The sequence below is a fragment of the Narcine bancroftii genome, chromosome 1 (genome assembly GCF_036971445.1).
Source record: "Narcine bancroftii isolate sNarBan1 chromosome 1, sNarBan1.hap1, whole genome shotgun sequence".
In the NCBI taxonomy this organism is placed as follows: domain Eukaryota; kingdom Metazoa; phylum Chordata; class Chondrichthyes; order Torpediniformes; family Narcinidae; genus Narcine; species Narcine bancroftii.
The window spans coordinates 83,726,213-83,739,691 of NC_091469.1; the positions used below are offsets into that span (position 1 = coordinate 83,726,213).

At 41.1% G+C, this 13,479-nt stretch overlaps 1 protein-coding gene across 5 annotated transcripts in view; it reads left to right on the forward strand.

The window, feature by feature from the left end:
- The window catches only part of LOC138760602 (serine/threonine kinase-like domain-containing protein STKLD1), a 70,662-nt gene extending 57,558 nt beyond the window's left edge, over positions 1–13,104 (forward strand). For 4 of the 5 annotated variants that reach the window (XM_069931387.1, XM_069931370.1, XM_069931377.1 and 1 more), the window contains 7 exons: positions 883–1,023; positions 1,997–2,125; positions 4,692–4,820; positions 5,353–5,481; positions 8,750–8,890; positions 9,686–9,765; positions 12,980–13,104. In XM_069931387.1, the coding sequence (XP_069787488.1) occupies positions 883–1,023; positions 1,997–2,125; positions 4,692–4,820; positions 5,353–5,481; positions 8,750–8,890; positions 9,686–9,765; positions 12,980–13,069 (839 nt within the window). In that variant the 3' untranslated portion in view covers positions 13,070–13,104. The remainder of the gene's footprint in view (positions 1–882; positions 1,024–1,996; positions 2,126–4,691; positions 4,821–5,352; positions 5,482–8,749; positions 8,891–9,685; positions 9,766–12,979) is intronic. The other variant, XM_069931402.1, reaches the window with a different exon arrangement.
- The last annotated feature ends 375 nt before the right edge of the window (positions 13,105–13,479 follow it).

Genomic DNA, 13,479 nt, shown 5'->3' on the forward strand with positions numbered 1-13,479 from the left:
CCTTGAACTTAAAGGACAGGGTAACTTCTTCAGTGTCCCATGACTGAGTAGCCAGACACAATTCCAATGCTATCTACAAATTTGCTGATGACAGCACAGTTGTCGGTAGAATCACAACCGGCAATGAGGAAGCGTACAGAAGGGAGCTAGATCTGCTCATTGAGTGGTGCCATGCCAACAACCTTGCACTCACTGTTAGCAAAACCAAAGATATGATTGTAGACTTCAGGAGGAAGTCAGTCAGGGGAACATGACCTAGTCCTCATCGAGGGCTCAGTAGTGTAGAGGGTCAAGAACTTCAAATTCTTGGGTGTCAACATCTCAGAGGATTTGTCCTGGAGCCTCCATGTTGATGCAATCACAAAGAAGGCTTGCCAGTGGCTATACTTTGTGTGGTGTCTGAAGAGGTTTGGTATGTCACCAAAGACTCTCGAAAACTTCTACAGGTGTACTGTGGAAAGCATTCTGGCTGGTTGCATCACTGTCTGGTGCAAAGGACTGTAAATCAGCCTGCGGCATCACAGGTACCAGCCTTCACTCCATCAAGGACATTCACATGAGGCATATCTTTAAAAAAACCAGCCTCTATCCTCAAAGACCCCACCAACCAGGCCATGCTCTCTTCACTCTGAGACACTGCCTTACTGCACTATTTTTTTAAATTTATTGTTGTAAGGTGGTTTATATGAATGTTTGCACTATTTTGGTGCCACAAAACATCGGATTGCATAGCTTATTCATGACAATAAATTCTGATTCTGATCAGTATTTATCTCTTGAACAACATCATTAAAAAGAAAATTGATGATGTAGACTTTATTACAGAAAATCTGCAACAACATCTCTGGAAGCCTCTTTGGTTTTTCTTTGATTTTCATACAGCCACAGAGCTCAGTGTGGAAGATGGCATTCTGTTCAGTGAGGCTGTGATCAACATTGTTCTCTCAGTGATGGAATCACAACGCAAGTGTGTGGATCTCCAGGTAGTCATTTGCAAACTTCTCATGGTGCTGTCAGGAAGTGGTAAGTTTGGATACTGTGCTCTAGGAATTCAAACAAAAATGTGGTATTTGCATCAACAATATCTTTTCTAAGGACACAGCATCATGATCTGGAGCAGCTTTCCTCAACGGGGGCCTTATGGCATCCCCTGGATTCCCCACCAACCCCCTCCCACCCCCAGCACATTTAAGTAAAAGCCTTGTTTTCTTTTCCTCTCACCTACATAAATATATATATATATATATATATTTTTTTTTAGTTGGTAGGAGAGAAGTATGGATGAAACCAAACCTTGACTACTTCATGGGGAAAGGGTCCATGAACCTTGAGCTGAGACTTTGGGGGGCCATTGCCATGGTCTAATGAATAAGGGTTACATTTGCTTTGTTTTATATTCATTATAAATGAGGCAACTTTCCTACATATATATATATATATATAAAAGTCAGTACTGAATTAGCTTGGAGAGAGTTTAATGGAATATTTCAGAGGCAGCTTTAATCTGGGTCTGTCTGGATTTATTCTGGAAATGCAGAATAGGACAGTTTTTCCCAGTGGTATCATGACCTGGGAGAGGTTGATGGGGTAAGATGGAATGATCCCTAATCTTATATGACCTGTGCTGCCCTTAACACTGGAAGTATTTATGTGCCATGAAAGTGTTTGATTGGATAGTGTAGACGTAGTTTCATATATAAAACCAATTTAGTTCCTGTTCAGGGTATAATTTGAGAGAAAGAGTAATATGAGCTTTACTCTTTATCTAATTCATACTCTTCATTCCTATGTTTCATCAGACTGTAGAGAGGAAGTCTGCTCAGTTGTGGTTGTGTAATGAGAATCTATCCAGTCAACTGTGACTGGATTGTTTTTAAGCCAAAAGGTGGAATGATATCTGATCTGAGTTTTTTTCATTGGGGGCCCAGATCAACTATATCTGGAGCTCAGATCATTTGTGACTGTCTGAATCCCAAAAGTGTTTTTCTTTCTACAGAAGCAGCTGGAAAACTGATTGGGCAAGCCAATGGGATCCAGTCAATCTTGATGACATTAAGAATGTATATTGATTATAGTCACATTTGCATTCCCTGCTGTGGAGCTATCTGGAGCCTTGTCACTAACAGTGAGTTCTTGTTTATTCTGTCTCTTCCTGATTGTAATTTGGAATAGGAAGGTGAAGCTAAGTAGATAATCACTTCGGAAGTTTTGGTGATGAAAGAGATTATACAGGGATAAACACTGATCTGAACTGGAATGCCCAAATGACTTTTATTTAGTATACTCCATGTGCTATATGCTTAATATGACTTACCTTGTCAGTAAAAAAAAATCTAAGGCTCCTTAAGCTTTGCATAGGGAAAGGTGCAAGGCATTCATAACCTTTGAGTCTTTTCTGCTCTTTAGATTGTGGGCATCTTTTAAAAAAAAATTAACTTTGGATATTCAGCACAGTAATGAGCCCATGCTGCCCAATTACACCCAATTGACCTACAATCCTCGTATGTTTTGAATAGTGGGAGGAAACCGGAGTGCCCGGAGGAAACCCATGAGAAGAACATGTATACTCCTTACAGACAGTGCGGGATTCGAACCCATCACTATCATTGTAATGGTGTTGTGAGAACCTCTATGCAAACCATGACACCCTGTATCATATTTTGTATCTTATCCCATCTACTTGCTCTGGTTGCATGACTCTTAATGTTTCTAACCAATAAAATTCATCAACCATAATGATAAAAATTTTAATTTCTCCCAAGTTTTGAACCACACTTTGCAAGAGAGATGCAGATTTTAAGTCAAGTTTATTGTCATCTGATTGTACAAGTACAATCGGACAAAACAGCGATCTCTGGTCCTCGGTGCAAAACATGTAGACACACAACCAGACATAACACATATACAGACAAATAATACTCATGCAGAACAAGTATTGATATATACAAATAAATACATAAATATAGTATAGTATAAATGAGAGTCTCGGATGGGTAGTGTAAGCAGTTCCTTTGATCGTTCAACATTCTCACTGCCTGTGGGAGAAAGCTGTTCCTCAGACTGCTGTATCTCTTCCCCGACAGGAGCAGCTGAAAGATGCTGTGTGCAGGGTGGAAGGGGTCCTCAATGATTTTGCACTCCCTCTTCAGACAACAATCCCAGTAGATCACATCGATGGAGGAGGGAGGGAGTCTCCAGTGATCCTCTCTGCCACTCTTATGATCCATTTCTCTGCAGCAACCATACCACACTGTGATGCAGCTGATGCAGGACACTCTCGATAGAGCATCTATAGAAGGTTAACATAATGGTGGACAGTAGCTTTGCCTGCTTTAATCTTCTCAGGAAGTGGTCGCTGTTGTGTCTTCCTGACAAGTAAAGAGATGTTGAGTGCCCACGATAGGTCCCTCGTTAAGTAAACTTCAAGGAAGTTGGTGCTCTCCACTCTCTACTACAGAGTTATTGATGTGTAGTGGAGGGTGGTCATTCCTGGTCCTCCTGAAGTCCATGATCATCTCCTTCATCTTGACCACATTGAAACAGGTTGTTACTCTCTCATCATTTCACAAGATTTTTCCACCTCTTTGTAATGCAGCTCATCTTTGTTGCTGATGGGACTAATGACTGATGTGTCATTTGCCAACTTGATGACACTTTTGGAGCTGGATCTAGTGATGCATTCGTGTGTCAGTAGTGTAAACAGGAACGGGTTGAGCACACAGCCCTGAGGAGTGCCAGTGCTCAGTGTGACGGTGCTCGATCCTTTGTGTAAAAAATACTCTAAAATGCCAAACTCTTACTTTAAGATCATGACCGTCCTCTGATTTCACTACCAGCGAAATTCATTTCTGTCCATCTACCTCAAGTCCTTGAACTATCTTATAATCTTCAATTAAGTCATCTTAACTTCACTTTGTAAAGAGAATACAGGTACTCCCCAACATATGTCCATGTTCCATTCTGGATGACAGGTCATGTCTCGGAATGGATGTATATTGGAATTGCCCCATCTTTGATATTGAAGTCTGAAACGATCAATTTCCCTCCGTTTTCTACCTCTGAATCCTTCTCATTCTTTCTGTGGCTGCAGAATCTGAGGACTCTACTGGCCTCTGAAATCTGTCTGTCAGAATATTGAACAACAGAATCAGAACAAAACAGGACACAAGAAGTTAAAATGTGGTGAAATATCTCAACAAGGTGGCCACCAAGGCCAGCTCTTGCAAGAGGTTGGCCGGCAGCCAACATGGCTGCTATCATATATAGGCTCGATTTTCACCGTAAACACATGTTTTATATATTTTCTTTAAAAAATTTTTTGTCATGTGTGCGAGTGGACGTAAGTCGCATAAGTCGCAAGTTGGGGAGTACCTGTACAAGCCTGGTCTGTACCATCCATTTAATCTGTTAGTCCCAATAACATTTCCATGAAAATGCATTCCGGCTACTCCAAACCAAAACCAAATAAACCAGAAATTAGGACATTAATCTGTGCAGCTTGCAATGAAAGTCAGTTCCATTCATCTTTTCTACCCTCCAATAACTTTTAAAGATTTCTATAGATTGGCTCCTAAATCTCTCTATTCATTCACATTTCTGAGCTCTTCACTTAGAGAACATTCTCACATCAGAATTCATCACACAGAATTCAGTTATTGGGTAAACATGTTCTTCTCCCTGTCCTCCTGCAGAAGGGAATGCGCGAACGGCACAATTGGAAGGTGCCCTGGAAACCGTCTGGCAGGTCCTGGAGAATCATCTTCAGAACGGGGATGTGGTGAAGTCAGCCTGCTCGGCACTGTGGGCTCTTTCCTTAGAAGGTTTGTCCAGGAACCTCATTGTAATAAAGCATGTACATTTAAACAAAAATGAAAATAAAACAGTAGAGAGAAATAAAGAAGCAATCACAAAATTTAAATAGCAGTTGTCTGAAAACAACTACATACTAAATATGTGACAAGTCTTATTACAGACATATACATAAAATAACGTGATATTTTTCTGGAACATTTCACATGCTTCAACCTGGATGCAGTATGTGCATATGCAGATCATATGTGTCACGCATGGGGATTGTATGCTGTGGTTTGTGTTGTATTCAGTGTAACTCAGCCTATGAGTCTGTCATTGAGCTTTACCCAATCCGTGTGTCACTACATTATAATACATGTATGGAGTCATGATGAGTGCCAGATTCCATTTGTATGCCACGACCGTACATTTTTCAGTCCATCTATTCTAGTGTCCTCCTGCAGCTCAATCTATTTGGTGGCCTAGTCTCCACACACTGCCACCAATTATATGACTTAATCCCAGTTTTATGAGTGCTTCCATGTTTTTATTTCTCTGTAGAGACATTGTCTGATGCCCAGTTTGAAGATATCACTCTGCTCCTAATTCAGGCATTTGACCTCCACATACGAAAAGAAAACAGCGTAAAAAACATCTGCCTCACACTGTCTAGCCTGATTCGAATGTCTGGTAAGAGTTATAGATCAATCCTTTACCCAGTGAACAATTTATCCAGTGGACATAGAATGGATTTGGCTTCAACTGCTTTCCTGCCTCTCTTGAAGGGCCTATTGAGGCATTCATTGCTGCATTAAGATCAGTAATGCCAACTGGCTCATCCCACTGGACTCTGCTGGCTAGTCTTACTAATCTCATTTCTGTCCTGTTCGTTTTCCAGGGGCTGACCTCGTGGGCTCTGGAAATAGATCAGATTTCACTGCATTTCTCCCCAGAATGTAAATGTAGTTGTGAGCTCACACTGGATGCTTACTTCAAGATCGAGGATGTTGGAATACTGGCTGAGGGACGGTATTCAACTCCTTTCCCCTCGATGAGGACTCTTGCCCAGACTGTTGCCATAGTTGTATTGCCATTAATTACAAGTAAAATCCCCATCCTTTATCATCCATGCAAATACAAATTAAAAATTCTCAATGGGGTATTTTTGCTGCTTTCCATCCATGGCCTGTACTCATGCATCTCCTTGTCCTTCATGATTTCAACCTGCATTTCAATTAATTTCCTTTCTTTCCATCTCATTCATGTGGAATGATCCTCCTATTGTCCCATTCTACATGGGTTACCTAACCCATGCTAATTGGCTTGAACTCACCATAAATTAGATTAGCCATGATCGTATTGAATGGCGGAGCAGGCTCGATGGGCCATTTTTGGCCTACTCCTGTTCCTACTTCCTATGTTCCTATGAGATGGGCTTATTCCCCTCATCCTCTCAATCACAGAGCAAAACTGATCACTTTTGACACAACAAAAAAAAACATATTCACCTTCCACTTCACCACTCTTGTGATCACATCTGGAAGATAATTGACCCTCAACTTCCTTCATCTTGACTACCTTGCTTTTGGCCCTACATTCAAAATGTCATGTCAGCAGATGGTGATCTGTTCAACTACATCTTTTGATGTTTAAGTCACTAATCACATCTTTAGTCACTTTCACCTGGATATTCTTCTTGGTATGAACTTTGCTTCTATTTCCATAGATACAAGAGAGACAGTTGAATAGATCTAGTAAGGATTTAGTTTGCCTATATGAACATTCAAATTAGGACCAGGACCAGGAATGACCCACTTGATTCCTTGAGCCTGCTCTGCAATTTTGTTAGATCCTTGCTGATTTCAAGATTCAATTTATTGTCATAGTTATAAAACAGTGTCATATTATGAAATTTCTTTTTGCCTGCTGCAAGGCAGACATATTCGCCTCTGGCAGGAATTGCCTAAGCACCTCTTATAGTTCTTACAGTCTGACTTACAGTCAGAGAGAGAAAAACAAGAGAGTTCCTCCTAGTCACCGAGTGTCCGTAGATTCGCCTCCAGTGCTTCCACAGCCACAGGGATTGTAATCTCCACTTCATTATTTCCTACCTATTCTTAGTAACCTTTCAACTGTGTGGAATGCAAATTTAATCCTTATACTTCTCAATTGTAAACTCTCTTCTTTATTCCTTTTCCACTGTGTCCTCCTTTCTTGCTTTTAACAAATGCAAGGAAAATCATGAACTTCTGTGATGCCGAGGTTGAAATTATTGGATTACCTGCACCAAATTTCTTGTTTTCTTCTAAATTTTGATGTACATACTGGTTAGTTTTTCTCACTTTCTATCATTCTCAATCCTCTTGATGAAACTACAAGGCACCAGCTTCCCTTCCTAGTTTTCATTTGGTTCTCAAGTTTTTTATCTCCTCTGGCGATATCCCTCCTCCTTGAAATCTGCCGACTATTGTTCCAAAATTGTCAGACTCTTAACCAACATCAGGTAGGTCAATGAACAGAGATTTTATCTAACTCAATATTGAGAAGATTGAATTAGATTGCCCATAAAACTTGTTGCACTTAACCCAAATATGAGCCCCTGATGCAAGTTTCCATCTCAATTATATTGTGCAACCTGGCCATGCTTCCACTCATTTCCATCTTAAACCCTCTTACATGCTTTTAATTCAGACATACAGCATGGTAATAGGCAACTTCCAGCCCATAAGCCCATGTTTCCCAAATACACCCATGTGACCAATTTACCTACTAACCCGTACAAAAGCATTCTCAACCAACAGCACATTTAAGGGAGGCCACAGACTGAAATCATAAAATATTTTTAATGCTTTTTATGTAGTCAGTCGGAGAGAAGTATGGAAGAAACCAACTAAACTTGACTGCTTCACAGGGAAGGGGGCCCATAAACATTGAGGAGTGTACTTAGGGGGCCATGGCCAGAAAAAGATTGAGAATGGCTGTCATACATCTTTGGAACGTGGAGGGAAACCAGAGCACCCGGAGAAAATCCAAGTGGATTGTTATCAGTAAATTAACAACTTTAGCCTTCTTTCTTTGAACCAATGCAAATGTGTTATCCAACACTGCCTCAACCTTGTTATAAACTGGATCAAATCTCATCACTCACTTCTTACCAACCAACATTGGTTCCAGCTGAAGCGAAGGTTCAATTTCAAGATACTTGTCTTCATTTTCAATTTGTTCCATAATCTCACCCTTCCCTTTATTTGTAATCCCCTCTGGCTCCATTCCTTCAATGCTGCCTTTGTAATTGCCCCTGATTTTGTTCATTAGCATCCATAACTTCAGTTATCAATGTCCTAATCTCTGGAATGTCTTCCTTAATGATCTCGCATTACTCTTTGAAGATGGTGTTTTAGAAATGATTTCTCAACTGGTTGGTGTCAGATATGTCTAAAGATCCTGTAAAGTGCCAAGGGGCAATTTACTGTATTAAAATTATATAGGTAGAAGTTTTGCTGGGAGGTGCCTTCATTGAGAAAGGAGATGGTTAAAGGCCTGAGTAACTACACCAAGATTAACTTTTGAAATCTTTAAGATTGCTGGGAAGACCAAATCATGGAACAATGGGAAGAATGAAAGGATCGGAGACAATGCAGCATGGTTATTATATAGCGATTAGCACAACATTATTACAGCACCAGGAACCGGGATTCGAATCCGGCACTGTCTGGAAGGAGTTTGTACATTCTCCCTGTGTCTGCATGGGTTTCCTTCCACCATTCAAAAGGAACCAGGCTGTAATAGGAGTAATCGGGCAGCACAGGCTCAAGGGCCGAAATGGCCTGTTACTGTGCTGTATTTCTAAATTTAAATGTAAAAAAATTAATGGACCGAGTCTTGATTTGAAAAGTGATATAAAGAGAGCTGAAGTGTGAATGTGTCTAAGATACCCAATCTGGATCCTTTCTCTCAGAGCTGGTGGCCTTTCGGATTCTGGTGCCGGACATGCAACACGATGGTCTGAAAGTGATCAAAGAGAGTTACTACATCCATCAGACTGACGCCAAAGTGGTGCAGACTATCTGCATGGTGTTTCTGGACATGGTGCAGTACGGTAGGTTCAATTGTGTGGGTTATTGGATGGGAAGAGGGAGTGAAGTGGGAGATTGAAGGATAGCACAGATCAGAGAGTGAAGTGGGAGAGTGGGTGTAGAGGGAGGAACATGGAAGCCAGTGGGTGAGATGGATTCTGGAGAAGGAAGGTGTGATTGGACAAGGAGAGGGGGAATGAAGAGTATACTCCCCCAATGGTTGCTTTATAAAGTCCTGGCTAATAACTGGTCATACTTTGGGATGATTCCTTGCAGGTGTAGAATCTCACCTGTTCTCCAGTACAGGCCCCTGAATTTTGAAACAAAAGACTGAGGGCCAAGGGGTTAATTTCTGCAGAACCCTATGCCAGAGTGAACCTTCACAAAGTACAGTGCCAAAGTGCTGAGTTACTGGAACTGTTGTTGAGTATTTATTTTGCTTCCTCTGACTGACATTGGAAGTGATCATTCAAGGTACTGGTACAGTTTTTAGTATTTGATACATGTCCAGGAGAAACTGCTAGGGTAATACTGAGGGAGCATTGCACTGCCAGAAATACTAGTTTTTGAACAAGTTGTCATCACGATAACCTGTCCCACTGGAGTTAAAAGTCCCACTGGTGCCACTTTGAAGAGTTGGAAGTTATTCCTTGTGTCCTGGGCCAATATTAATTGCAGAACATGGGAGCTTGCTGTTGGTTCCACACTACAAGTGATTACACTTCTAAACATATCTTAGAATGTCCTGAAGTTGGGAGAAGTGTGTTTTTCTTCAATGTTAGTTTAATTAATAAACCTGATTACTGATGTTATTCCAGAGGATGTGTTGCCTGATCTAATCTCCCAAAAAGTAGACAAGCTACTGAATGAAATCAAAATCAAATTTGCATCAAATGAGGTGAGTGTAGTATACTGAATATTGACCTTGTGCACTTCCTTCATTTTCATACACCTGCCATATGAATTGGCAAACTAAAAACCTATTAAATTACATAGATGTAGGGTAGCTGTAACAGTATGTCTTGTGGTTGTCCTCCTTTAAATGGAGAATTTTGATGGAGGTGTTCAAATTCATAAGGAATTTGAGAGACAGTAACCAGGGAACAAACATTTAAGGAAATGGCTAAGGATTTAGAGAAGTGAACTTTTTTTTGGTAAACTCTGAATTTTAATTCATGATCTTGTCAGAATGGGCAGCAAAGCCAGATTCAAAAGTAGGCTTCAAAGGTCATTAAATAGACATTCAAATTGAGCGTTAATTCAAAGAGCGTGATTCTCTCCCCCCCCATCCTATTAACCATTCCTGTTGAGCTTGGATCAAAAGTGGGGAAGCTATATGATTGTAAATGTAAAGCTGTGGTTAAATCCCATCTGGATTATTACATTCCATTTTGGGAACACCTCAGAATGGATATTACTGATGTTGATTTCAAAAAATCAGAATCATGAAATTCGGTGTTTTTCAGCGGCGTCATAGTGTAAACATTCATATTATAACCATCTTGCAATATTACGATTTAAAAAAGTAAAAATAATAGTGCACGAAAATTCAGGCAGTGGTTCATTGATTATTCAGGAATCTGATGGCAGTGGAGAAGAAGCTGTCCTTGTGTCGTTGAGTGCTCATCTTTAGGCTCCTGTACCTTTTTCCCAGATAGTGGCATAGTGAAAAGGGCATGGCCTGGGTGGAGAATAGAGGCTGCTTTTTTAAGACACTACCTCATGTAGATGTCTTCAATGGAATGAATTCTGGTGTCTGTGATGTCGCAGCCTGAGCTAACAACCCTCTCGAGTTTATTCTTGTCCTGAGTTGGCACCTCTGTGCCAGGCAGTGATGCAGCCAGCCAGAATGCTCTCCACTGTACACCCGCAGAGGTTTATGAGAGTCTTCAGTGAAATACCGAATCTCCGCAGACACCTCACAAAGTATAGTTGCTGATAAGCCTTCCTTGTGATTGCATCAACGTGGAGGCTCCAGGACAGATCCTTGGAGATGTGACACCCAGGAATTTGAAGTTCATGACCCTCTCCACTACTGAGGACTGGGTTGTGTTCCCCTGACTTTCTCCTGAAGTCTCCAATCATCTCCTTTGTTTTGTTAACGTTGAGCGCAAGGTTGTTGTCATTGCACCATTCAACAAGCTGATCTATCTCCCTTCTGTACACTTCTTCAATGCCATCTGTGATTCTGCCGACAACTGTGGTGTCACTGGTAAACTTTAGATGGCATTGGAATTGTATCTGGCCACACAGTCATGGGTGTATAATGAGTAGAGCAGTGGGTTAGCACACATCCTTGGGGTGTGCCTGTGTTGATGATCAGGGAGGAGGAGACGTTGTTTCTAATTTGTACTGAATGTGATCTTCCAATGAGAAAGTCAAGGATCCAGTAACAGAGGCCTAGAATTTGTAGTTTCTTGACTAGCACTAAGGGAATAATGTTATTGAAGGCTGAGTTGTAGTCTTATGAAGAGCAGCTGTATGTATAAAATTTGTTTTTGGGGTGAGCCCTGGATAGTGGAGAGCCAGTGATATTGCATCTGCTGTGGAGCAATTGTGATGATGGGCGAATTGCAGTGAGTCCAGATCTTTGCTTATGTACATGTTAATTCTGGCCATGACCAGCCTCTCGAAGCATTTCATCACAGTAGAAGTTACTGCTACTGGGTGGTAGTCATTGAGGCAGCTCACATTGCTTTTCTTGGGTACCAGGATGATTGATGCCCTTTTGAAACAGGTGGAATCTCTGACTGCCACAATGAGAGGTTGGAAATGTCCATGAACATTGGCTAGTTGCAGGGTGCAGATTTTCTGTACCCTGCCAGGTATGCCATCAGGGTTTGATGCCTTGTGAGGGTTCACCCTCTTGAATTATGTTCTGACGTTAGCCTCAGAGACAGGTATCACTATCCTTTTCAGGGATTCTAATAGGCACTGTTTGGTTCTTTTTCTCAAAACAGGCCTAGGAGGTGTTGAGCTCATCAGGTAGTGAAGCATTGCAGTCACCTATAGAGTTCGCCCTCGCTTTGTGGATTGTAATGGCATGTACTCCCTGTCTCTAGCTTCCTCTAGAATTGCCACTTTGTTTCAGAGATGGCCCTCTGCAGTTCGTGCCTGGACTTTTTGTTAAGATCCTGATCCCTGGCCTTAAATGTCCTTGTTTGCACTCTCAGCAGGTTGCGAAGTCTCTGATTCATCTTGGGCTTCTGATTAGGAAACACCTGGTATTTGCGTGCGTGGGACACAGTCATCCTCGCAAATCTTGATGAAGTTGGTGACACCTGTTGCATATTCATTCAAGTCTATGGATGATCTTGAATATGTTCCAGTCCACTGATTTAAAGCAATCGTGCAGATGCTCCTCTGCCTCCCTCGAACATGCTTTCTCTGTCTTCGCCACTGGTGCTGTTATTTTCAATCTCTACTTGTACACCGGGAGTAGAAGTACGCCAGGAGACCAGACTTGCCCAAGTGCGAACGTGGTATGGCTCAGTGGTGTAGCAGAGGTTGAGTGTGTTGGTTCCCTTGGTCTTGCATGTGACGTGTTCACGGTAGTTTGTCAGAGACTTCTTCAGGTTGGTCTGATTGAAGTCTCCCACAATGATCAGGAAGGCATCAGGATGTGCTGTCTCATGGCTGTTTATCACAGAGCTCATTATTATGGAGGTTAAAAATTAAAATTGAGGACAGATTCCATGAATTAGGCTATATCACTCTGGATATTTAAGTTTAATTGGGACATAATTGACAGCAAAAGATAATGTAAGGATTCAACAAATAAATGTTATATTGAAACTAGCAGTCACCTGTTTACGGGAAACCTTATTCCATAAAGGATGATTAAAACTTGGAATTCAAACACCAATGAACACAGGAAGCCAACTGAAATACATAAAACAGGTTAAATGCAGATTAGCCATGATTTTTCTACAGAGGTAAATGATCTCTTCCGCTTCCTGTTTTTGACTTGTCAGCACTAATATTAGAAGGACTGATACAAAGTTGGTTGTATCAGGTTCAGCATTTCATTAAAGGGTGAAGGTTGTGCAGGAGATAACACAAGACAAAAATTGAAAAAACAAAATGGTAATTTACTTTTGTTCTTCCTTCAGGATATTGTCACCGTAGTAAATTCTACACTTCTAAAACTGCAGACAATAGATGGGAAGTCTGAGAACGAAGGCAGCAAGACATCCGTTTAAAAATCATGTCCTCAATTAAAATGATGAATTCACATCTGTTCTGGTTAGTGCTAATTGTTTTTCCCCCTCCCCACAGCAACTGGTTGTCAATAATTCAGGTGGCAATCTTCTCCTAAACATCCTTTTAGTCATGCACCACTTTAACCAACTCCTGCCTTTACTCTTCCAACCTGTGCTCTTCACTAATTTGAGTCTGGTCTGAAGACACTATAATTGAGCTATAGTCTAGAGTTTTGGAGGAATTCAGCCAATCTCACAGCATCCTTAGAAGGTAAAATATATATTACTGATATTTTGGGCCTGAGCCTTTCTTCAAGGTATAAATAGAAAGCAGGCAGGCATCTGAATAAAGACTAGGAGAGGAAGTGGAAATAATGGGAAGGGAAGAGTCTAGACCAACAAACAAAAGG